General features: G+C 42.3%; 1 protein-coding gene across 2 annotated transcripts in view; it reads right to left on the reverse strand.

The window, feature by feature from the left end:
* Positions 1–25,414, reverse strand: part of LOC148013979 (agamous-like MADS-box protein MADS2) — a 76,241-nt gene that overhangs the window by 3,965 nt on the left and 46,862 nt on the right. The window contains exon 2 of one of the 2 annotated variants that reach the window (XM_087666432.1): positions 3,227–3,329. The exons of the other annotated variant lie outside the window; for it this stretch is intronic. Coding sequence (XP_087522558.1) covers positions 3,227–3,329 — 103 coding nt within the window. The remainder of the gene's footprint in view (positions 1–3,226; positions 3,330–25,414) is intronic. 2 annotated transcript variants of the gene reach the window in all.

A 25,414-nucleotide genomic window follows, 5' to 3' on the forward strand; every position in this document is an offset into this window, starting at 1 on the left:
AGCCCAAAGACTAACTTTGATATAAGTGACAAGTCAATAATGGATTATGGATATGTAACATATTATTCTCAATTGAGTCTATTATCACTCAAGCTCAGTTGGCCATTCTTTGTTTAAGAGAGAGTTTCATAGAGGTTTAGAAACTTTTTTCCTAGTAAACAAACCTATTAGAAATTCCTATATCAAAAAACCCATGTTTCTTATTTTACACCCTCTTGAAACAAACTTATGAAACACATTACACGTTTCTAATATTTTGTTTCCAAATATTTCTGGCATTTTTGGCTACTATGGACTATGACCAAGAGATGTTGCCTATTCTATTATGTGGTGAAGAAATAGTATAATTATTTGTATGGCAGTCACTTTAGAGTTCAAAGTGATCACATGGTCCTAAAGTATTTCCTTATTTTATATGGCAATCACTTTAGAGTTCAAAGTGATCACATGGTCCTAAAGTATTTCCTTATTTAGTCAAATCTCACTTCTAAGTAGCATAGATGGGTAGCTACCTTGCAAAACTATGATTTTAATATCAGTCATACAAGGATAAAGGACAATGTGATAGCTGTTTCTCTTTCTATAATGTGGGCATGCCAGGTTTCAGCTATGATCTACTTACATAGTAACTAGATTGAGGCGTTACAAGAGGCCTAGATTTTGGATGATGAACTCAGCCATATATTTTAGAAATTATAGCAAGTTCTCATGGAGAAAAACTCAAATTATTAGTTTAAAAATAGCCTAATTTGGTGTAAGCGCAAGATTGTTATTCCCTCTACTTCTTCTTTTATGCTGAAAATTATTGAGGACTTGCATTCTTTGCTTATAGCTAGACATTTTGGAGTGTTTAAGATCTATGATAAGATCAGAAAAAGCTTTCATTGAAATGGATTATGGAGAGATGTTAAGGACTATTTCATGAAGTGTATGCCTTGTTAGTAGAACAAGGATAGCACCCATAAGCTAGGTAATTTGTCATTGTCTATCCCTAAAGCCAAATGGACACAAATTACCATAGATTTCATTACTCAATTACCTACTATAAATAAGGATTGGAATAGCATTTATGTAATAGTGCATAGACTCACTAAGGTAGTCCATTTTATTCTTACACAGACCCAATTTACTACTTCGTAGGTGGCTAGTCAATTCATGTAGTAGATACTTAGATTATATGGATTACCATAGGTGATTGTGCATAATGAGGATACCAAGTTCATGAGCAACTTTTAGTGGGTGGTGTTCAACTCTGTGGATACTAAATTCGATCCTTCTACAACCTATCATTTGCCATTGCAGACTAGTGGCAAGACAAAAAGGGTAAATAAGTGGTTGGACACTTACATTTATCATTTCTATCATGATGTGTAGCATACATGGGATTCATGGTTGCATTTGACTCAATTTTCCTATAATAACTCCTTTCATGCTAGCCTTGGAGTTTCACCCTTTGAGGCTATGTATGGTTACAAGATGCCCCTACCTATAGTAATTTTCAATGAGAAGATCAATCCTCATGAAAAAGAAGAATTGGAAAGAATGCAGACCCTTCTTCAACAATGTAAGATAAATCTTAAAAAAGCTCAAGATCAAATGAAGATGTATGCTGATGAGAAGAGGCGACCCTTGGAATTATAGAAGGGAGAGTTGATTTTATTGAAAGTACCCAAGTCTCATTACTCTACTTTGAAGGATGGATCCAACAATAAACTTGCTCATAGGTTCTATGGACCATATAGGATCATGAAGCATATTGGAGACTTGGCATATAGATTAGAACTTTCCTCTTCCACTAAGATTCATAATGCATTTTATGTTAGTCAACTCAAATCCTTTGATGGTACCCAAGTAAAAATAGTCGATGAGCTGTCTCCTATGGATAAAGAAGCCTTATTCATTGTAGTCTTGAGGAGATCATAGATCAACATGAAAATAAGCTTTGTTCTTGCTCTATCATTGAGTATTTGATCAAGTTGAAGGGTTTACTAGTTAAGGAAACTTTTTGGAGAGACTGGATTCTATTTTACTTGAGTTTTCTTATCTACGGGATGCATCAGTGTCTAGGACATAGTCAACAAGGAAGCCACTTATGGTATAAAAACGGCCTAGATATTAGTTTGTTTTAGAATATATTTTATTCTACTTAATTTTCAAAAATATCCCATCTACATAGAGTCAAAGTACTCTTCATTAGCTATGTTTTGACATGTGGCAAGCCCTATTTGGATACTTTTATCAGAAGATATAACAGTTTTTGTTTAGGAATGAATGTTTCTACAACAAGATATCTATTCATTAGAGAGTGTTTCTTGAAGATCTAAAGGCTCCAATTTCTTTTGAAGACATTGCGATTATGTATATGGTAGAGGCTTTCCTTTATGTCTTCATTTTAGTCAACACGTTTCCATTTCTCTACTCCTTAGTCAACACTTTGTTTCATCTATCATTCTTTGCTATTGTAAAATTGTTTTTGTGGACAAAAACCTTTGGACAGGGATGGATTATAAGAGGTTGGAAAGACATGTTTTAGTGAGAAAATTATCAATAATAGCTTATCACATTGACATAGGTACAAAAGGTGTAAGACATGTAATTTTTGACATCTTTTATAATAATAAAATTACTATCTCTCATCTCACTTGTTTGTACTCAAATTTCATGACCTTTGTGTCTTCTTTTTTATCTTTCTAGTCTTTCCCTCTCCTCATCACTCATTCTCTCTCCTCTTTTCTCTCTCTTCTACTTTTCTTTCTCTCACCTCTCAACCCTCTCATTGACACAATAAAAGATAAAGAAATACCAAGAGAGGTGCTAGTTTTGGGACCAACAAACTCTCCAATGTCCAAGATTAAAGTGGTAGTGTGCATTTTAGTTTATGTGAATCAATTACTTGTTGTAATGATTGATTAATCAAGTCGTTACTACTCTCTCTAAGGAGGAAGGTTCGATTCACACCTCCTCCTTGAGATACATCCCTCCTAATAATAGAATCTAAAAGAAAATAAAATTAAATCTTTTGGTTCAAAATTCTACCAGAGTATCCTATATAATCGTTAAAAAATGTGATGGAAAGGCCTTAGCATATACATGTGCATGGATAGTGTAGAGGCGCAACCGCCAAGACCCACGGATGGCTTATTGTTCAAGCATGTCAAGGGAGCACTAATGGCTACCTCTCACATAGCCGACGCACTATCCCTCTCTACAAGTTTAGTGAGCTTACCTTGATGCCCGATTGAGTTGCTTCCTCTCTCAAGCACTTCGATAGTTCCACGATTTGTGATGCAAGCTCAAGCATCCTCAAGCCTCTTCCTCCAAGCTTCATTCTCCATAGCCACATACAAGAGAAGAGAAGATAAGAGAAGAAGAAGAGAGGAGAAGATGCAGAGTTTCACCTCCAAGTTCCCCCACTCTCACAAGCTCACTTCCTCACACTCCCTCCCTCAAGCACTCACAAGCTCACTTCCTCACACTCCCTCCCTCAAGCACTCACAAGCAAGCAAGAGAAGAGAAGGAGAAAACAAGAAGAGTCCACACACTGAAGAATGAGCTCACATTCACTTTTTGAACTTGATATACAAAGCCCTAAATCCCTTTTGGGCGGTCATCCCCTTATTCCCTGTTTTATATGGCCAGCTTCCTACCGTGCCCATCTACCTTTAGAATTTTCACGGCACTCTTAAAATAAATCACGGTGCGCATTGTGCTCTTTTACAAAATTATTGACTTGTGTTTTTTCTTGAGCGTGCCTCCTTGATTTAGGACTTTTTTACAATTCTTGTGTTTCTCGATTTTTCTTGTCATGCCTTCATTCTCCATTCTGCTTTTGCCTTGGCTCTATCTTCTGCTTTAGATTTTCCCAATGTTTCACCTTGTTTGCTTGTTCATTTGAGGGTTAACATTACCCCCTCCTAGCTAAGTGCCCGTCCCATGGCACATATTGGGGGATGCATCCGACTCTGTTGTTGGAGTAGCCAAGAAGCTCTTTGAGTTTGTGTGCAAATCAAGTTGGAAGGTGTGTTGGAGGGATTTATGGAACTCTAAGGCCCTTGAGTTGGAGATGATCCCTTGTCTTGGAGGGGTTTATGGACCTGAAGAAAGGCCGTTGAGGTCTGGTCATGGAGAGAGGCTGGGGGGTGGATCTGGTGTTGAAATTGAATATTGTGTTGGATGGATCCATCACATGGCCCTCTACAGTGACCTTCTTATGCACTATTTGAAATGAGCTTCTTTATTCACTTTTTAATTGAGGTTGTTGCGTCCACCCCTTGGTTTGTTGGGTCGGCATGGTAGGATGTTTCATGAGATGGGGAGCACATTGCATGGATGATGGGGTCGCTGAAGCTGGTGGGGGGGGCCTTCAGTTGTACTTGAAAAGAAAAGAAAGGTGCATTACTTGTGGGTGTGTGCCATTGTCGATGGGTGCATTGTGTTCCTGCTAATGGGATGGAGCTTAGGGTGAGAGGTCTAACCATAGGCAAGTGTTACCTCGAGTGTGTGTCCTGCCCTTGATGTGCCCCCTAAGAAAGAAGTGGGGGATCAAAATGAGGCTAGGGGGTTAGAAATGGAGCTGACTAACTGAGGCCATTGGGCGCACCTAACTTGAGAATCCCTAGGTGTAGTGACGGTAATCAATGTGTAGCTTGTGTTTTTTTTAAAATAAAATAATTTCTTGAATTTGGAGAAGTAGTACAAGATGACAGATTCGTTTTCTGGGTTCATGGGCGTGGGATGGGAAAGTTGGGGGCTTTAATGATTTGTTAAGGAAGTGTTTGCTTAGCATATACCATTTTTTGCCTATTCTAACGTGGAGAGGTGTGGTGGACAAGAATGGATGGCTACATTTGGTAAATTGGCTGTTGTTCATGTCTTCTAGAAGGGCCATGCAAAAGGATGGGAGTAAAGCATTGCGCAACATTAGCCGAGTCATGGCGCACCCATCTATTTCTACATTAATGTCAAAAAAGAGCAGCGGAAGATGGTACTCTGCCGGTGCGGGGGGTTGCTTGAGGAGAGTCTTAAGTAATCTAATATACTTACATGTTGTTACAAAGGCAAGGTCTGGGCAAGAGGAGAATTCCATTAGAAAATGGGCCATGGAGTTCCATAGATCTCATTATGAGAAAGCGAGTGCCTCCTCTGGCTTTGTGGTGTTGACATTGTAGATCCTCAAAAAGTCGTATCGACCATGGATGTCCGAGTCAAAATCTACTCCCACCCTTTGAGGATATGGTAGATAGGTCGATAATTCCATTCGAAGGGTAGGGAGCCACAAATTGACATCCACGCATCCATGTTGTCATTCCAGACTCTTCTCCTCCACTTAGGTTGGGATTCATAGCCCTTCATCGTATGGGGCACCTCCTCAACCTTGTTTTCCCTGTAATTTGGGGACACTATCTCCCAAGATGTTGGATTTTTCTCTCTTTCAATGAGCCATATTTTCCTAAACCTTTTTCCCGTGGTGATTACCTCCATTACTGCTTTGGTGGATAGCACTTTTCTCAAACCCACTGGATATTGGAAAGTGAAGTTGAAGGGTTGGCAATGATACTCTCACTGCTCCTACACCGACAACTCTATACTCCAGTTCATAGGTAAGCAATCCCTTTCTAGTGGGATGGGTGGGTATGGAACTGCATGTGGTTGTGCTTGAGCTCATTTGCATGCTTGATCTAACATTCTGGCTCTCTTCCTTTTTGCTTTTTCCTTCCTTTCCATTGTGGCATCTTGTTTTTGAGGGGGCTTTGGTTGGGGTGAGGGGGTGGTGGGATCCACTCCTCATCTTGTTGCTTTCCTTCACGGCTTGACCCTATCCCTCCCTCTTGGGGTTGTCGTTCCTGAAGTTCCAAGGCATCAATCTCCCCTCGTGTCAAGCTTGGTCCTAACTATTTCTCTTACTGATCTTGACTGATTCGATCGAGGCTTGCATCTTGGACTTGGGAGCACAACCCTTTTTTGATTACCTTTTAGGCTATTTTTAGTTTTCTTTTGAGCATATCAACTGCCTCCTCCTCCTTAGAGAGTGTGAATTCTAAGATTGTGCTAAGGAAGGCACATTGTTGGACTTTGAGTCTAGCTTGAGTGGCGTCTGCCCTGCCTTATGCTAATATTCGGCCTCCCTCTGCGTAAGGGTCAAGTGGCTCACTAGATCCTTCACTTGCTTCTCACTCTTGGCTTCCCATTCCCTTACCTTCTTTTTCATTTCTTCCAAGCCCTCACGTTGCCTTTGTGACAATGCCACTATCACTACCTCATGCCTTTTCCATTTTTATACAAGGTCCTCTTTTTCTTCTATTAGGCGCCTGATCTTCTCCTTTAGTGTTGCTCGTTCTTTCCTTTGTCGTTGCGTTCTACATTCTACTTCTTCTCTCTCTTTTTTCCATTCTTCTTGCTTTTGTGCTCTCTCTGCTTCTAGTGTGGCGAGCTCTTCCATGCCCTCTTGAAGTTTTCTCAAATGTGTTTCGAGATACACCTATTGTAGAACCAAGATCTTGTATTCCCTTTGCATTGCAACTAGCTCGTGGTTCACTTCCTCCAATCTTTTTTGCCACTATTCTTTGTTGTCTTCCTTGGCCCCTAGCTCTTCTTTCAGTGCATGGATTTCTTTGTATAGCAAGGCCACTTGGTAGGTCCTTTCTAGATGGGAGGCATTTTCCATTTCCCTTTCTGTTTCTAGTGTCACCATTGCCACCCTCTTCTCCTCCTTTTCCCTTTCCAACTGAGCGTAGAGCTCCCTGGCATGCTTGTTCTAGTCTACGGCCTGCGGCTTCATGGTAATAGCATCTACCTTTGGTCACTTGGGTCCCTGTTGAGATTCAACAATTGCCACAACTGATCTTCTCACTTCTATAGTTGGGGTTCTTACACTAGAGGTGGGCATTGGGGTATGTGCCTTAATAACTAAGAACTGCACCCATGCCATGAGGTTACTGGCCTCCCCTATGGCTAGGCACATGTCTAGCATTGTTGTGATGGTTTGGATAGTGGGCAAGAGGATAGGCGGGGTCGGGTAGAGTGAGGCTTTGCCCTTTCCTTTAGGGTGGAGGTAAGTCTTCTACTGCTTGGGCACTGGCTCCTAGTCTGTCCTGCCTAGGCAGGCACATTGCTACTAGCTCCTCCTAACTACACTGTTGTTCTATGAACATGTGCACCACTTGTACCAAGTCCTCCTCTTCTTTCTTTCTCAACTCCTCCTCTTGTTCAGTGGCTCTTCTTGAGTCATCCTTGGCTTTTAATAGGCCCATTTCCTCTTTTCTCTTCCTCTCTTTCTCCTACTTCTTCTTCATTGCCTTATTTTTTGGCATCTTTGCCTTCCATTTGCTGGATTGAGCTTCTTACTCTCCCTCTTCTTCACTAATCGTCCTCTCACTTGATGCTTCTTTGTCGTGATGAGGAGGTGACTTTGCAGGCATTTCACTTGATCCCTCTTCTATGTCTTGTGCCTCTTTTATAGCCTCTCGAATAAGGGCAGTCAAGACCACTCCATACCCTATGAATGCAACCTTGGCCAAGGGCTTCTTCCTGTCAGTTTCCTTTGATGCTGGGGATTCTCCATCCGCTGGTCTACTTCCAAGGTCGAGTGTCTTGGTTGATTGGTCTATGGTTTTCCTAACATAGCCATTCCAATCCACTTTATGCAACGAATGAGCCGCCACACTCTCTAGCACAGGCACGTTGATTCTATGCATGAGTAAATTGTACCTTAGGCTGAAGAAGAGGGTGTGGATAACCTTTGCTTGCAATATGATCTCCACATCGAGGATGTCCTGGATGCTTATGCCATCATTTGCCAAGAGACTTTCCTTCTTCATCCCTAGCATGGCATAGATGTCTTTTTATGCCACTTCTCTTTTATGCCGTTTTCACTAAGGTCTTACTGAGCGGGACCTACACCTGCTTGGTTCCTTCCCTGCTTGTCAAGGACACTGTCCCACTCTCCTTGTCAGGGTCATACGTCCTTAGGAATTCCACACACCTAGTGTGGTCCTCCCAAACTTTTCGATATATGTAACGGGGTTGTAGTGATTCACAATCCTCCTAATAACTTCTTATCTGGTCACCACCCCTTCGATGTTGTGGATGCTCTTAAACTTGAGTTGGTTATATGCCCAATTTTCAAGGGATAGACGTACTTTTCTCTTTCCTCTTCCATGAAAGGTAGGCAATGGGCTCGGTCTTGTTGCGACATCCTAAGCTCCTATCATAAGCCATGGTTTTCCATTAGTGATTTTCCACCTAGCTTTACATAAAGAAAATACTTCATGGTTGGCAAATAAACCTATTTTTAGTACATAATTATACTTTTTCCTTCAACAGTCTAAGTCCATTTCTTCCAAGTTTTATTATCAATTCCTTAGTCAGAAGTTGATTCGTCCTACCATTGAGGTCCCTCGTGTCCCGCATGTGCTATTTTATTTTATGGTTCTTGTTATGTTTTTTAGTTTGTTTCACCATGCCTTTGTTTCACCATGCTCCCCCCTCTTGGAATTGAGAAGAGTCCTTCCTAGGATTAAGGGGTGAGAGGATGAGGGCCGTTTAGCACACAATGTGAGTGTTTTACCTTTGCTTGAGCCAAGCATAGAAATTTGGATTATACTCGAGGTTAGCATAGCTATCCATGTTGAAAGGGTGGATGCCTATGTGCGTAATATAAGTTAGAACATCAAGCAAGAAGTCATTGAAGTCCATTCGACTAGAGACATGCAACTCCTCTTCAGTGATGATGCAATCTAAATACGGATGTTCCTCAACGTGGAACTTCTAGGGATTGGTTATGAATAGAAGGCAACACCTTATAGGAAGTTGGAGCAACATAGGTTGGGTCATATTCAGATGTTTTGATTATGCATCGTTATTTAGCATTGGTCATTATTTGGTATCCTATTTTCTCCCATTGCAATCGTAGAGTGTATCATTTCCGCAAAAAGGAGTCGTGGTCGGTAAGTTGTTTCAACTCTGCGATTTCTTGATTTGTGGCCAGGGTTGTATTCTTGGTATACGATGTAATGGGGCACTACTTGATAGCTTGCTCCTAGGGTATCTTAGTTGCAATAAAATCTTGAGTTGCTTTAGAAGCCTTGACGAATACAAAGTCTAACTCTTCCCAAGAGCAAGGGAGTGTTCGTACTTCCATTGCTATAGGTTCGTCTAGCAGGCCTAAATCTAGTCATTCATGGCTTTTATCCAAGGTCATGAAAGTAGCGTCCAAGCATCTGAGGCAAGCAACCAAGTTGTTCCCTGTACTTTCAGCTAAGTCCGTGGCCAAGGGTAAGATTGATCGTTGCTCATAAGAGGGTCAAAGGCCGGTGGGGGGTTGAGGCTTAACAAGATTAGAGAGTTCAACAACGAATAGTCATAGTTTGGGTTGTTCTTTAGGTCGGCATTTGGCCTCACATTCAATGGGTTTAGTGGGATGTGCGGTTATCATGCCACTAGGTGCATTTGAGATGTGAGAGGTATCATTAACGCTAGAGCTGGGCATTTTGCTAGTAGTGGGCTACGATTTTGGGTGATAGATTGGTTCAGGCCCTGCTGAGCTAGACTTTGGAGGTTCTACAGACTTAGTGATTTGATTCTCTTGTGTTGTGAGTGTCTTTGGCATGATGTTTCATGTGGTCAAGTTTCAGGGTGTTGTTTGAGTAGGGCCTTTGGTTGTTTTGGCTTTAGGTAGCCAAATCCAGAAGTTGCCCTCATAGTAGCCTTGCACATGCAATAAGCTCTTAGGGACCCATCACGGCTTGACCATGCGTCAATGTTTATGGTTCCGCCTTGGCCTCCTAGGTTTTGGGTGTGGATTGTTAGCCTTGCAAGGCCATGGTTTTCTATTCCTAGGTGGCGCTCCCTGTTTAGGTACCCATTGGAACTGCGGTTCATGGGTTTCAGTGGTGGTTCTAGTGGGTTGCTGGCTGCGATACTGGATAGGTTGTGATAAGTCAGGACCTCCCTCTTGAGACTTGGCAGTGGGCTTCTCTACCTATGGCTTCATGGACTTAGAAAGAGTCACACTGCCCTTGCTGAAAGCTGTAACTCTGTGAATGTTACCCACGGCTAGGTGGATGCATTGCGACTCATAATCGACAATGCAATGAGCTTGCTTCTTGAAAGTTCGTCTCCTAACATATATTCTATTCCTGTAACATCTTTAGTGTTAGGCAACACATAGAAGATTATTAGCATGGTCTCAGACTTGATAGAAACTGTAACCTTGCACTTTTCCAGAAGTTTGTAGGGTCGGCCTCCATAAGGGGTGAGATTAGCATTAGTAGGCTACAACTATAGTTTGCCAATTTGGGCCAAATGGTCATGGGTTAAGATATTAAACTCAGGTCCCTTGTCAATCAATGCGTTGATGGTGTATGTGTGTTTGGCAGTGATCATCATGCATAGGTAGGCTGGTGGTACTGCTTCCTCATCCTCACTGTCCATCTAACACCATATTGAGGAATATGGGAATTTTCCATAAGTTAGGGACACGTGGTCAAATCTTTGGATTTGTCATAACTTGAACACTATAACTTCAAATTGAGTGTTCTACAGCTCAATAGATTCCATATTTCATGTGCTTTCCAATGATAGGTCACATCATATGGTTTTGAGAAACTTATGGATATGCTATCCAGGTGCCACCTTTTCAGTATTCAAAATTTGGGAATTTGGAGATTCCTAAACTCACTAATATTGTGTTATCTCAGTGATAGTGGCTACTCGTACGTTGATAGGTAGCATTGGCATTGGGGGCTCATGCAATGGGTGTGTGGGGGAAAAGTACTTCTTGATGTTGCTGCCATTGAAGAAGCCTATGCCCTTGCCCTCTAGGGTTTCAAGTTCTACCTTGCCAGTTCGGCCAATGGTTTGAACATTGAAAGGTCCTAGCTCCCGGAATTTCGGTTTTTGCCTATGTCCTTTGACTAAGTAGAGTAGTACTAAGTCACCCTGTTTGAAGTTGCGCCGCTTGACATGCTTATCGAACCAGCTTTTGCATCTTGCCTTCTTGCATATGAGCACATGGGTGGCTAGAAGCTGGGTTTTTGTTAAACATGTGAGTCCAATCAAGCTTTCTGTCCGTGTCCCCTTCCAATCCCATCTTTCTTGAAGGGCAATCCTGAGGCTTGGAACGAGGAATTCCAAGGGAAGGATTGTATCTATACCATATGCCAATCTAAAGGGGATCTGTTCTACCACCATCTTGTAAGCCATGCGGTAGGCCCACAAGGCCACCATCAATTTGTTATCCCAATCATTGCATGATGTAGCGAAGACCTTGGTCAAGACATTCACTAGGATTTTATTTGTTGATTTAGCTTGATTGTTTGCCTGTGGGTAATATGGTGAAGATTTTTGATGGATGATTAGAAAGGAAAACAAGAGGTGAGCTATCACTTCATTGATGAAGTGGGTGCCTTGTTCGTTAACTAGTTTGATGGGGCAGCCAAATCGTGAGATCACTTGCTCCCATAAGAACTTAGCGGTGGTCCGAGCATCATTCTTTCTTGTAGATCATGCTTCCACCCATTTGGTTAGATAGTGAGTGGCCACAATGATGTATTTAGCCTGTGAATATTGTGTCATGAGACTAATGGGGCCGATGAAGTCAATACCCCATTTCTTGAAAGCTTGTCATGTAATAATTGGGGTTAGGTCCATGCGATCTTTATGGATAGGTACTTTAGTTCGTTGGCACTCATCACAATGCTTCATGAATTGCGTCACAACTCGAAAGAGGATAGGCCACCACAACTAGGACTGCAACACTTTGTGAGCTATCATGTCTCCATTGAAATGTCCTCATATGACTCTGCCATGTGTCTCTATCAATACATCATGTATCTCATGCTCACAAACTCATCTGCACAGTAGTCCATCTTGTCCTGACCTATAAAGTTAGCCATCTATCAATTGATAGGGTTGGATTTTCAAGATAAGTCATCTAAGTCGGACCTTTTCTATCGGTAGCCCGTGTTCAAGCACTTGAACTATGTCATCTGCTAATAAGGTATCATGTCAGCTCTAAACAAAGATTTTTCATTGGACAAGTGGAATAGATGCACGTTTGGCAGCTCATCCACAATGCCTTGCCTAGCCAATTCTCCCATAGGGATGTGAGATAGATGGTGATAGGGATGTAAGATAGATGGTGAACCATGTAATGTTGTTTTCCCTTACGCACTGTCATAGGGAAATCAAACTCCAAAAGCAGAAGAAGCCATCTAGCAATGCATTGTGTAGTGCACGGTTTGTTAACCAGATACAACAAGGCTTGATGATCAACAAAGAAAGTAAAAGGTGTAGCTAGAAGGTAATGCCAAAATTTCTTTATAGCAAACACCATGGCCAAGCCCTCTCACTCCATTGTTGAGTAATTCATTTCAATCTCTGTGAGTTGCCTGCTAGCAAAGCTCACCGCGTAATCCAAGTTGTGTTCACCAGGTTGGCATATCATTGCTCCTATGGAAAATTTCGAAGCGTCAATGTGCATATGAAACATGAGTGTTCAATCTGGGGCTCGTAGAATTGGTGCTGTGGTTAGAGTATTTTTCAATTACTCATGTGAGCATTGGCATTCCTCTGTCCATTCGAATATAATCAACAACTTATATAGAGGCCTAGCAATCAATGCATAGTTTAACACAAACCATTGATAGAACCCAATATGTCCCAAGAAGCACTAAACACCCTTGTAATCCGCTGGGAGTGGAAGATTGATAATGACCTTGATCTTTGAGAAATCTATGGCAATGCCATTCTTTGACACCACGTGTCCTAGGATACATCCATGCTTCACCTAGAACTAGCATTTCAAGGGGTTCAATGAGAGGCAGTATAGCTGACATTGTTCAAAGACCGCTTGGATACGGTTTGTGTTCTCACCAAGTAGAGTGAATGCGCGAGTCATCCATGAAGACCTCTAACTCCTTTCTCAATATGTCTTTGAATATTGTACACATCAGTCGTTGGAAAGTGGCTGGTGCATTAGTCAATCCAAAAGGCATAATAATGTAGGCAAAGAATCCCCAGAGAATGTCAAGATTGTGGGAGAGAAGGAAGGAATCTCACTTGTAGCTTTCTTGCTTGCACAATGGGGGAATAAACACAAAGGTGGAGGCTGAAAACAGTTTTCCTCTTCTTAGTTGTGTAAGCCAAAAAGAACTCAAGTACAAAAGAAATAGAAGAACCCTATATATGGGTCTCAAACCAAACTCAACTAACTAAGGTGGCATACTAACTGAGCCACAAACTAGAGTAGATAAGGATAGCTATCATCTAGCTATTATTCATGGGTGGTGTACCAACCGCATTTGCAACTGACAAGTCGGTGATATAAATGCACAACAGTCACCTTGGCATATCACGAGTGCAGCTCGATATCTCAACACTCCCCCTCGAGCTCAATCCCAATTCCTGCACACCAAGTAGGTCTCTAAACTTGCGCGGCTTCTCTGTGCCCAATGCCTTCGTAAATATGTCAGCTACCTGATCCTCTGTGCTAACATAAACTAGATCAATAAGACCTAGTAAAACCCTCTCTCGCACATAGTGATAATGCACCTCAATGTGCTTTGTTCTAGCATGATAGACTGGGTTATTTGCCAAGTGTATACTGCTCATGTTGTCACAATAAATGACAATTGGCCCATCTGTAGGCTGATGCATATCATAAAGTAGCTTATGCAACCAAGCTACCTCACATGCAGCCATTGCTGCACCCCTGTACTCAGCCTCTGTGCTCGACAGGGCAACTGTAGGCTGTTTCTTGCTGCTCCAAGTGACTGCAGCACTCCCAAAAGAGAACACATATCCACTAGTAGATCGTTTGTCAGAAATACTACCAGCCCAATCAGCATCAATGTATCCATGCAACTGTATCTGAACCCCAGTCTCATAAAATAGTCCATATTGCAATGTGGACTTCACATACTTGAGTATGCGTCTAGCCGCATCCAAATGTGGTTTCCTTGGAGCCTGCATAAACTGACTTACCAATCCAACAGCATAGCTCAAATCTGGCCTGGTAATAGTCATATAAATCAAACTTCCTACTATGTGTCTGTACATAGTAGGGTCTTCTAGAAGCTCACCTGCATCTGTGCTCAGCTTCACATTCTGCTCCAAAGGAACTGAAATAGGCTTCCAGCCTGTCATCCCATATTTGGACAGCATGTCCAATTCATACTGCCTCTGCAAGAGCTGTATCCCACTTGGTGATCTAATCACCTCAATGCCCAAGAAATAACGCAGCTCTCCCAAATCCTTCATCTCAAACTTCTGCTTCAATAGCATTTTCACATGAAGGATATCTTCATCACTGTCACCTGTCATAATCAAATCATCAACATAAATGGCAAGTAGCATAATACCTTTCTCTGTTTTTCTCACATAAAGTGAGAAATCTGCCTTGGAAATCTGAAAGCCAATAGTGACAAGATACTGTCCTAACTTGTCAGACCATGCTCTAGGTGCTTGCTTCAAGCCATACAAGGCTTTCTTCAACCTGCAAACAAACTCAGGATGAATAGCATGCACATAACCTGGTGGCTGCTCCATATAGACCTCTTCTTGCAAATCACCATGCAAGAAGGCATTCTTTACATCCATCTGATATAAAGACCATCCCTTTGATGCAGCCATAGCAATGAGTGCTCTTACGGTTGCCATCTTTGCAACCGGACTGAATGTTTCTTCATAGTCAATGCCGTATGTTTGTGCATACCCCTTGACTACTAATCTTGCCTTGTATCTGTTCACAGAACCATCTGCATTGTGCTTCACCTTATAAACCCACTTACAGCCAATTGGATTTTTACCTTTAGGCAAAGGTACCAATTCCCATGTAGCATTTGCTTCCAAGGCATCCATTTCTTCATCCATGGATTTCTCTCATTTTTCTCTTCCCATGGCTTACTCAAAAGAAGTGGGTTCTGGTTCCTGTATCACTTTGACCATATATGCATAGTGAATGGCTGTAAATCTATCATATTTCAGCCTATCCATAGGATACCTAGCTCTCGTAGACCTGCGCAAAGTAGGTTCACTCCCAGCTGCTCTCAAAACATCCCTGGTCTTCCTTACTCCAGGTGTAACAATAGAAGGAATACCCAACTCATCATCAATGCTCTGTTCTGAGCCACTGGATTCACCATCCACATAAGAGTGACCTGCATTCACATCAAACATGAGCTGATCAACCTTCTCTTTTCCTTTTCGTGATACCTGCATACCACTATCTGCATTGCTTTGAGAAGATTCTCCTGATCTCAATCTGTCTGTCCATGGTGAAGAATGTGAACCACTGCTAGAGGACGCTCCAGGTCCACTAATATTTTGTGACTACTACTGTGAATTCTGTGCAGCATTACCATTTTGTGCATCTACATCATCAATCAAATTTACTGGTTTATACCAGCTACTCATCTCATAAAAAACAACATCTCTGCTCACTGTAAACTTACGAGTAGAAGGGTTATAGCATCTATACCCTTTTTGCTGCAGAGAGTAACCAATAAAGATGCACTTCTCAGCTTTTGGATCCAACTTGGATCTCAACTCATCTGGCACATGTACATAGGCAATGCAACCAAAAATTTTCAAATGAGAAATATCTGGTTTCCTACCAGTATACCTCTCCTCTGGAGTCATTCCATGTATTGCTGCAGTGGGAGTCCTGTTCATTATGTAGACTGCTGTAGCAACTGCTTCAGCCCAATAAAAATTTGGCAAGTCTTTTTCATTGAGCATGGCACGAGATACCTCTCCAATATGCCTGTTTTTTCTTTCTGCAATTCCATTTTGTTGTGGGGTATGACTGCATGAATATTGCTGCTTTATGCCATGCTCCTGCAGGAACCTTGCAAACTCATTTGAGAGGTACTCTCCCCCTCCATCTGACCTTAGGCATTTTATCTACATGCCTGTTTCTTTTTCAACCATAGCTTTAAGAGTTTTGAAATGCCCAAAAACTTCACTTTTCTTTTTCATAAAATACACCCAAACTTTTCTGCTATAGTCATCAATAAAAGTGACAAAGTAATGACAGCCTCCAAGAGATGCAGCTTTAGTAGTCCACACATCAGAGTGGATTAATTCCAATGGCTTCTCACTCTCTTGAACATGTCTAAGAAATGGTTTCCTTGCCTGTTTTCCAAACTGACAGGCTTCACATACCTTATGCATTTCTGCAACCTTGAATTTAGGCAAACGTGCAACAATATTTTGGGCCTGCATTAGTTTAAGTCGCTGTACATTAACATGACCAATGCGTTTATGCCAGATATCAATATCTGCAACTACACCGGTCCCATGTGCAAACATTGCTGCACTCAATTCAGACATGTCTGCATCCAATGTAAACATTCTGCCCTTCTTCTTTCCTTTTGCTATCAAGCGACCTTTATTTTTCATATCCTCAACAAAGCATCCATGAGGATTAAATCTGACCTGCAAGCCCTGCTCAACCATTTAACCAACAAAAACCAGATTCTTGGTGATATTCGGGACATGAAATACATTGGACATGTATTTCTTTTTCCCATCCTGCATAGACAAAGGAATTTTTCCAATCTGCACAATAGGATGTGTACTATCATCACCAGTCTCCACAAATCCTGGTTTTTCCATTTTCCTTGCAATCTCAATCCATTCTGCATGACCTATCATGTGGTTTGATGCACCTGAGTCAACATACCACAGATCGTTGCTTTCTTCTGCACTTGTCACAGAATTGTTCATGTGCTGCACCATAAACAAATGCTCATTTCTGTCATCACCCTGTCTACTAGAAGATGCATAATTTCCTTGTTGCAATTTTTCATTCATGATGTCATTCTGCTTTTTATAGCAGTCTTTAGCCATATTACCCATTTTACCACAATAGTAGCATTCAACATTACTGTTTGCATTTTGGTCTCTTTGCCATCCACCACGACCTCTTTGGCTCCCCCTGCCTCTAGAGTTACCACATCCTCCTCCATAGGACTGGTTTTCTTGAGTTTGCTGCATATTTTGATTTCTACCACGGCCTCCAAATCAGCCTCCTCTACCTCTGCCTCTATCTCTTCTAGCATTTGAGTAGAAGACAGTTTCTTTTGAAGTTCCTCCTGAAGAAGATGCACCGCCATTTCTCTGCTCCTCAGAAATTAGAAGAGCAATCAACTCCTCAAAATCAGGAAATCTTTCACGATTTGAAATGGATGTCTGAAACTGTGCATAATCCTTTCCTAGACCATTCAAGGTCACTGAAACTAAATCATCATCTTCCACTGGCGACCCAATGAAAGCAAGTGCATCTGCAATCTTCTTCACCTTCATGTGGTAGTCATTGATGCTCATATTTTCTCTTTGCACATTGTGCAACTCTTACTTGAGCTACATTTTCCTGGCTTGCGTATTTGTGCTATACATCTTTGACAGAGTATCCCATGCCTCCTTTAGCGTACTTGCATCCTGAATATGCACAATCATAGAGTCTGAAATGCTGATAGACAGCCAGTACATAACTTTCTTGGCTCTCTCATGCCATGCTTTAAATGCCTGCATTTGCTGTTGATTGGGAACATCAGGAAGAACTGGTTCTTCTTCATTTCCTGCAACAAATTCCCAATATCCTTTTCCCATAAGGAAATTTGTCATTCTAAACTTCCATGCTTGGAAGTTGTTCTTGTCAAGCTTTTCAATGACAATCTGTGAAATAGAATCATACGCCATTACAGAACACTGCAAAAAATTCTGTCACTACAAAAAACACAGCTTCAACCTCACAAGGGAAAATCTGCAAAACTGACGAAAGTGGTACTTGACTACACAGTCACTTCCTAGTGACGATTTTGCATCAAAAGGAAATAAGGATGATTCTGTAACTCCCAATGTCTCTACGCACAGGCATACGATGCAATTTCTACAGTAACTTTTCACTGACCTGTAGAACAGTGGTCGCACAGCATAAAACTGGGCCATTTCTTAAGTGCGTGCAGAAAACTTCTGCCTCCAAAAGAGGTCCCGAAATGGCCTCAAATCAAAAAAGTAGGGTCACCGCAAGGACGTCTCAACCTGAGACAATGCACTCTTGCACTTTTCGGCAGTGCTACCTGCAGAGACTTGCTCCCAAAACAGAAGAATGAAAGCAACACTGGTCCTCTTACTAGAAATCGTGAACTTGGCTTGCTTTCTTGAGCTCCTTACCACGAACAAGGCTCTGATACCATGTCAAGATTGTGGGAGAGAAGCAAGGAGTCTCACTTGTAGCTTTCTTGCTTGCACAATGGGGGAATACACACAAAGGTGGAGGCTGAAAACAGTTTTTCTCTTCTTAGTTGTGTAAGCCAAAAAGAACTCAAGTACAAAAGAAATAGAAAAACCCTATATATGGGTCTCAAACCAAACTCAACTAACTAAGATGGCATACTAACTGAGCCATGAACTAGAGTAGATAAGGATAGCTGTCATCTAGCTATTATTCATGGACGGTGTACCAACCGCATCTGCAACTGATAAGTCCGTGACATAAATGCACAACGGTCACCCTGGCATATCATGAGTGGAGCTCGATATCTCAACAGAGAACATGTCTAAAAAATTGTAGGCCTCCTTGTCGGCTACTCTCTCAAGCATGTGCTCTATGCACAACAATGGGCAATTATCTCTCTTTGTAATTGCATTTACCTTCTTGTAATTGACACATACTCTAATCTTTCCATTGCTCTTTAATATGATTACTATGGGGGAAACCTAGTCCGTGTGTTCAATTTTGTAAATGAATCTTGCTCTCATTAGCTTGTAGATTTCTTTCTTGACAGCATGGACATGCTTTGAATTAATGGGATATGGTCATTGCTTGACGGGTCTTGCATCAGGTGTCATGGGTATGTTGTGGTCACCACACTAGGGTCCACCCCTTTAACTTCTTCTAGGAACCAAGCAAACACGTCTATATACTCTCGTAAGAGAGTAATGAGACTTGTTTCATCTTGCTTAGCCAAGTCATCCGCTATAAAGATAGATTGTGGGGTCTCCCCATCCCTAGCTAAATTGATATCCTTGACCTTGGCGGGTCCCTCGATTGGTTCCCTTATTTGCCCTTCCCATTTGGCTCCCACCAAGATCACCACCCTATCTCCCTTTTTGAACTTTGTGAATAATTTTGATAGGTCTTTTTATTTTCACTATTCTTCTATTTGCATCTCTTTAGGTAGCTTCTGTCGTTCCTCCCTCAACCATTGGTGCCATAGGTGGATGGGTAGGTCCCCCTTAGTGCATCTACTCTTGGGAGGTCGAGGTATTTCAGGATCACTATCTAAGCTGACTTTTGATTTGGGATCAAACTCTCCATCTTCTCTAAAAGAGAGGCTCTCCCCTGGCGGTTGTAGCATAGAAGGTGAGTTCATTCGAGCAGTGGTGCATCATTTGGCAGGGCTGGGCCTGCCTGCTCATAGTCAATTGCACCCATGTGCTCCAACTAAGTTCGTTCATAACCCTTGCATCTTTTCTCTACTCTAAGTGCACTCTACTTGCATGGTATGGGGTCTATTTGTATTAGTTCGATCATATGTCCCCCAATGTCATACTCTAGGGCATTGACTTTCTTTTTGCTCTCATCACTGAAGGAACAATAGTCCTCATATTCATGATCAGAGCTGTCTTTGTCCAGTTGCTCCTGATTCTCCTAGTTCAGACTATTTCCTTCTTTTTGGTCGAGAAGTAAGGCCAAATTATATTTCAAGTTCAAATCCTGCACCTTGGACCATCGCCATTCAAGCTCATTCAAGAGATCTTGGAGTGGCTTAAGATTCATCGCTAGATTACCAGCCAACTGATTGGTTAAATATCCTAGGATCTCCTGGAGCTTGCGTTTATTGATTGAGACTCTGAAGGCAACCTGATTAGGTCCTCCATGTAGACTCTTAGTCATCATACAGACTGGTACTGAAGGTGTCTCCTTGAAATTACCAGTTGCCTTGAAAGTTTCTTCGTACTCCTCACTATCTAATAATGATAGGTCGATGGTGGCAAGAACGTGCATCCAATCTCACTTGTCCTCAAGGCACGATATATACTTGGTAAGAGCTCCATAGGATCTCCTAGTCTGTGCATCGCTCTTCAGCATGGTGGAGATGGCGTCTAGGTCGATTGGTGTGGTTTTCCAAGCATCCATCTCCACTCTCATAGCTTCTGTTTGATTGCCTAAGAAGATAAGACCGTTGCCCCAGTCTTCTACGACTCTTGCATTGCGCACCTAGGGTTAGCCTAGCAGGATATCATAGTTCACTCTCTCATGACTATAAATTCAACCAAGAATTGGATCCCTATGATCTTTACTGGAAAAAATTTTAACACTCCAAATAGCTTCACCTTCATTCCATTTGCCAGTGTGACGTTAAATCTAGTAGTCTTGATCGATGGGTTGCCCGAAGTTTGGAGTACTGTATGACTTAGCACACTCACTCCTATCCCTGTATCCAAGATCCCATTTCTAGTGACATCCCCTAGTACTAAGACCAGTAGGATTGCGTGCATTTATGTGCCTTCCCAAAAGGCATTGATGTGTAGGGATTTGGACATGGAGTTTGACGTCAGACTTGGTATTTGAGTTTCTGCATCGTGCTTAGGAAAATCTGTGGCAACTGGCTCATTTGGTTCTTCAACTCCAACCATAGCATTGGGTGCTACCTAAGCAGGTCACCTAAGCTTAGAGTTATAGGGGTGGTTATCAGTGTATTAAGGAGGTTGCTAGCTGCTTGCCTCTCTTCCAACTCCACGGTTCTTGGACAATGGCCTTGATTGGCTTGGTGGCATGAAGCATTTAGACTTTGTTTGGGTGGCCCAATTCGTGGTGCTATCACCTCCCTTAATCTTGGTCGTGGGGGAGAGATTGGCGTACTTATGATTGAGAGATCATCGATCTCGTACTCTACTATAGGTTCAATGTCCTTTAGGTTTTCTTGGGCCTCCTTCACCCACGCCTTCACCTTTTTGATGGCTTCGAGTTGGTGCTTCAGATTGGGGTACTTCCCGACCTTAGCACTTCTCTTCTTAGTTGTCCATGGAGTCAACATTTCTTCCTCTGCATCAATGAATTTTCTTCCAATTGGCAGTGTTGTGGCACTTTCTTAGTTGTCCATGGAGTCGACGTTTCTTCCTCTGCATCAATAACTTTTCTTCCAACTAGCAGTGTTGTGGCACTTTCGGTTTTAAGGGTAACCTTGGCATCCAGTCTCTTCTTCCTTCATGTTTGACTCTTTTTCCCAATTGAGGTTGCATCAAGGTTGCTAGGACCTGGCAATGATAAGACAATCTGCTTCATTTGCGCACGGGTCATGACATGCAACAGGATAGGTGTGGCCTCTCCGTCGAGTGTCTCAACAGCAAACAACCCCAAAGGAACCGATGGCTTGTTTGCTAAACTAGAGGATGGTGTCCGCCTAGGGAAATCCATAAAGAGATTAGTGATTCCATACTCAACTCATCTCAAGTTAGCCTTATCTTTGTTTGCTTGCTCCCTCTCGGGGCAGCACAAAGAAATATGTCTTGGGTGAACTGCAAGTCCAACACATGATTGACTATTGGGCTTACCCTCCTAGGCCTCTGCCTCTCCCTCTTCACAATGCCATCATTGGTATTGGTTGATAGTCCATGGAATAGCATTGCCTTCCTTATCGTATGGCATGTATGGGTTTACATAAGGCTCGTATCGTTACTAGGCTCGTCCACATAGTGGTTGGAGTATCACTCAGTGGGTGGGTCACATAGGGTCTAGGTAGTCTGGGATGCTCGTAGGATTTATTCCCATCCGAGGGATAGTAGGTTTACGGTCATTTGGTTCTGGGAGAGCCAGTGGGGCTCCCTTTCCAAAGAAGTTCGATGGCGTGTTCATAAGGTGGGGCTGACCGTAAGGCTGCGGGTATGGGAGCCTTTGGGATAATTCACAATGCATGGTGTCATGGTGAAACTTACCACAATTAGCACAAGGTCATGATCTAGGGTCCTGAAAATCAGCTGGCAAGTGAGATCCGCCACAATGCACACATTGGACGTGTGGGTATGTTGGTTGTCTCATCATCTCCTATAGTTTGGCTATGTCCATCCTAATCTCCGCTAGCTCTTGTCCCCGACTCAATGTCCTTCCCTTTGTCTTGCATGCTTAGGTCTGCTCTCTCACTCAGCATTGAGACTCTCTCAAAACTCCTAGCATTGGACTCTTCTTGATTTGAGCCTCTGGAGCCGCTTTCCTTGATATGGTCATCTACTCTAATAACTTCTTTAAAGACCCTGGCCAGTGTGCCTCGCTGTAAGCTTGAGTTGCCGGCCAAGGCTTTGTAGAGCTCTTCACTTCGTATTTTGTTCACGAATACTGTGGATACTACCCTTTCGGTTTGGTTTCTCACCCATGGGAATTCTCTTAAAGAGGCTCCTCACATGGGTCACATAATCTCGAATATCCTCTCTCTCTTTCTACTTAATGTTCATAAGTCGCACTAACAGGTTCACATTATCGCTCCAAGTTTTAAAAATGTCTTACTGAAAATATTTTTCAAGCCATTGAAATCGACATGCTCTACAGCATCTAGACTTGTGTACTAGGTCCCACCCTTGTTGCCTAGGCATAGTCCAAAGGCTTGGGAGCATTGAGTAGGATCAGTGAGGCCGTTGGCCTCGCAGACCTACTCAAACTGCTCCACAAAGTTGTATGGGTCATCAGTAGCTTTGTATTTATCAAACTGTTTTGCTACCACACGGACTTTTGATTGGCTCTTAGAGCCTTGGATGACTCCTAACCTTGTCAATAGCGATGTTGCCAATGCTACAATGCTTTGTTCTACGGCCATGTTATCTAGTAGCTGCTTATTTAGGAGCTCGCTCGGTGTGAGATCTCCTTCTAGCGCTCTCTCTCTCTAACCAATTCCTAATTGTTGCTAGGGCTAGCACCCTCAAGATCTCTCGCATTTCTAAACTCTGGGGTAAGTTCCTAGATTTTTTATCCTAGTTGTATGCAGCTAGGCCTTGCAAAGCTCTGTGGGCCAGTTTTCTTTCCTCCTCTAGGTCTGCAAAGATGTCCTCAACTGGTCTACCACGCTGTTCTAGCTGGGTTTGAGCGTCATATTTGTATGCTAACTGTTGGAAAACCTCAAGAAAGTCTCCTAGATTAAGCTCCTCATTGCTTCTATGGCATGAGCTACCCTCTTCTATGTCTAGGACTTCCTGTATTGCCAAGTCATTGATCACGTAGATAAGGACAGGTAGATCCACTTCTGCGATACTATTTATCCTTGTTGCATTCAGATTTTTGGTTGTGTCCTTTACTTGGTCCTACTTTTGGGGATTTGATCTCCCTTCTATGTCCATGGGTCTTCTCTTATGGTGGGTTCCTTCAAGTGCTTAAGTCCAGGTGTATTCCTTAATACACTCAACTAGTCCTCAATTTAGCCTCACTATGTGTGTGTGTGTGTGCATGTGTGTGCTCTTTCTGTGCATTGTACGAAATCAAGCTTTTAGCTTTTCTCCATCATGCTTTGAGGGTTGGAATTCAGAATGAGTGAGAAGACAAGTATCTAAACAACTATATTGCTCTTGTCATGGGTTTAGCTTGATAGGCTTATATGCCCACTTTTTGGTCAGTTTTTGGCCATCCTTGCTGGTTTATAGGATTCTCTGCTACTCCCTTTTCCCTATCATTATTTGAAAGTGATCTAAGACTCCACTCAATGTTATTGTCAAGCTAAATTGGTAGATGGTTGACTAGCGCCTCTATGCTTGAGTCTCGCTGATTCCTTTGTTCCTTCTACCAAAAAGACTTCTCTAGAGTTTGTGTGGTCTTCCGATGTTGACACAGCCAACGTCTAGGTAGTTTGGTCCAATGTTTTAAAGATTATTAAAATTCAAACTCGGCCCAATAGGTCCAAATTGCAAGGGCCAAATTTCTGATTCAGCTCGTCCGAATGGCAGAGGGTCAAAAGAGAAAGGGCCAAATGTAATTGGTTTGAGTGTCGAATGTCAACAGTTCGAATGCCATTGTCTGAGGGCCGAACGGCCCACGGCCGAGTCAAGTGGGCCGAATGGCCGAGGTTCGAATGGTGAATTTAGTGAAGCCGAATGTCAACTTGTCAACCGAATTATCAAGTGTCTAAGTAAGATGGGCCGAATGGTTGATTTGACCACGCTGAGTACTAAGCATTCAAATGGTTGATTTGGATGGATTAAGAGGTGGGTGTTTAAGTCAAGTGGGCTAAATGGATGAACAACCGAGGGCCGAGTAGGGGTTTGGTCGAGTGGCCAAATACAAGGTGGGCCGAGGGCCAGTTTTGAGACTCGACTCAAAATTGTCGTCACTCAGACGCTGAACGCGACACATTTTTCACCAAGATTGAATTTTGCCGAGTGATCAAAGCCTTCGTGTTGCTCGAGTACCTCCAGATCCTAACTACACATGCAAGGGGAGGTGTGGGAATACATGTAGGCAATGAACTCATCGGCGACGAGATTGAAGCAAGTCCACATAATGAATTCTCTCTCTCTCAAGCAACCAGGGTTTCAAATGAGCTTCCCCTTGGTCTCCTAGCTCGTAAACCCCTCCTCCACAAAGTTCTTGCCACTCTTGCCCCCTTGCTTGTCAATCTCAATTGCATTTAGCTCTCCTTCCTCCCATTTTTCACAGATCTTTGCCCTGTTTGGCCTATTTTATAGCAATAAAGCCTACACTTTTCCAATTGATTTTCTAACCTTAACCTAGTCTAAATGCAACAAGATTCGAAAGCAAGATACTTAACTAATTTCTCCTACTAAACTAACCATCAAAGATAAAAAATACTTACTTGTAGCACGGATTAAAGACCCAAAACCTCCTATCTAGCTCAAGCTCTAGTTCGAGGATGGAACCCTTACTTCGATGCTCAATTTGAAGCATGCAAGTGCTCAAGCTTGAATCTGTTGGTCCTGACAATGGAAGAAAAATGTAGAGGCGACAACCACCAAGACCCATGGACTGCTTATTTTTAAAGTGTTGCAAGCGAGCATAATGGCTACCTCTCACATAATCGATATAGTATCCCTCTTTACAAGTGTAGTGAGCTTACCTTGATGCCCGATTGAGTTGCTTCCTCTCTCAAGCACTCCGATAGCTCCACAATTCGTGATGGAAGCTCAAGCATCCTCAAGCCTCTTTCTCCAAGATCCATCCTTCATAGCCATGTAGAAATGAGTGGCTATGTAGTTGGCATATTGCTATCATTACATCCCTTTATATTTGAAGCCTTTGTGAAGATTATGACTAATATATTCTCCGTAAGTACACTTGGGAGGCTTACTTTTTGTGCAAAAGGCAAGAAAGACAAAATTAGCATCCAAAAGAATGGTGACAATTTTCTCATAGCTAATCTCTCCAATGACTTTGAGGGCTACAATAGTCTCTCTATATTTTATCCTTTTT

Source organism: Lygodium microphyllum, chromosome 25 (assembly GCF_053477565.2).
Source record: "Lygodium microphyllum isolate KBCC chromosome 25, Lygodium_microphyllum_v1.1.10, whole genome shotgun sequence".
NCBI classification, from domain to species: Eukaryota; Viridiplantae; Streptophyta; class Polypodiopsida; order Schizaeales; family Lygodiaceae; genus Lygodium; species Lygodium microphyllum.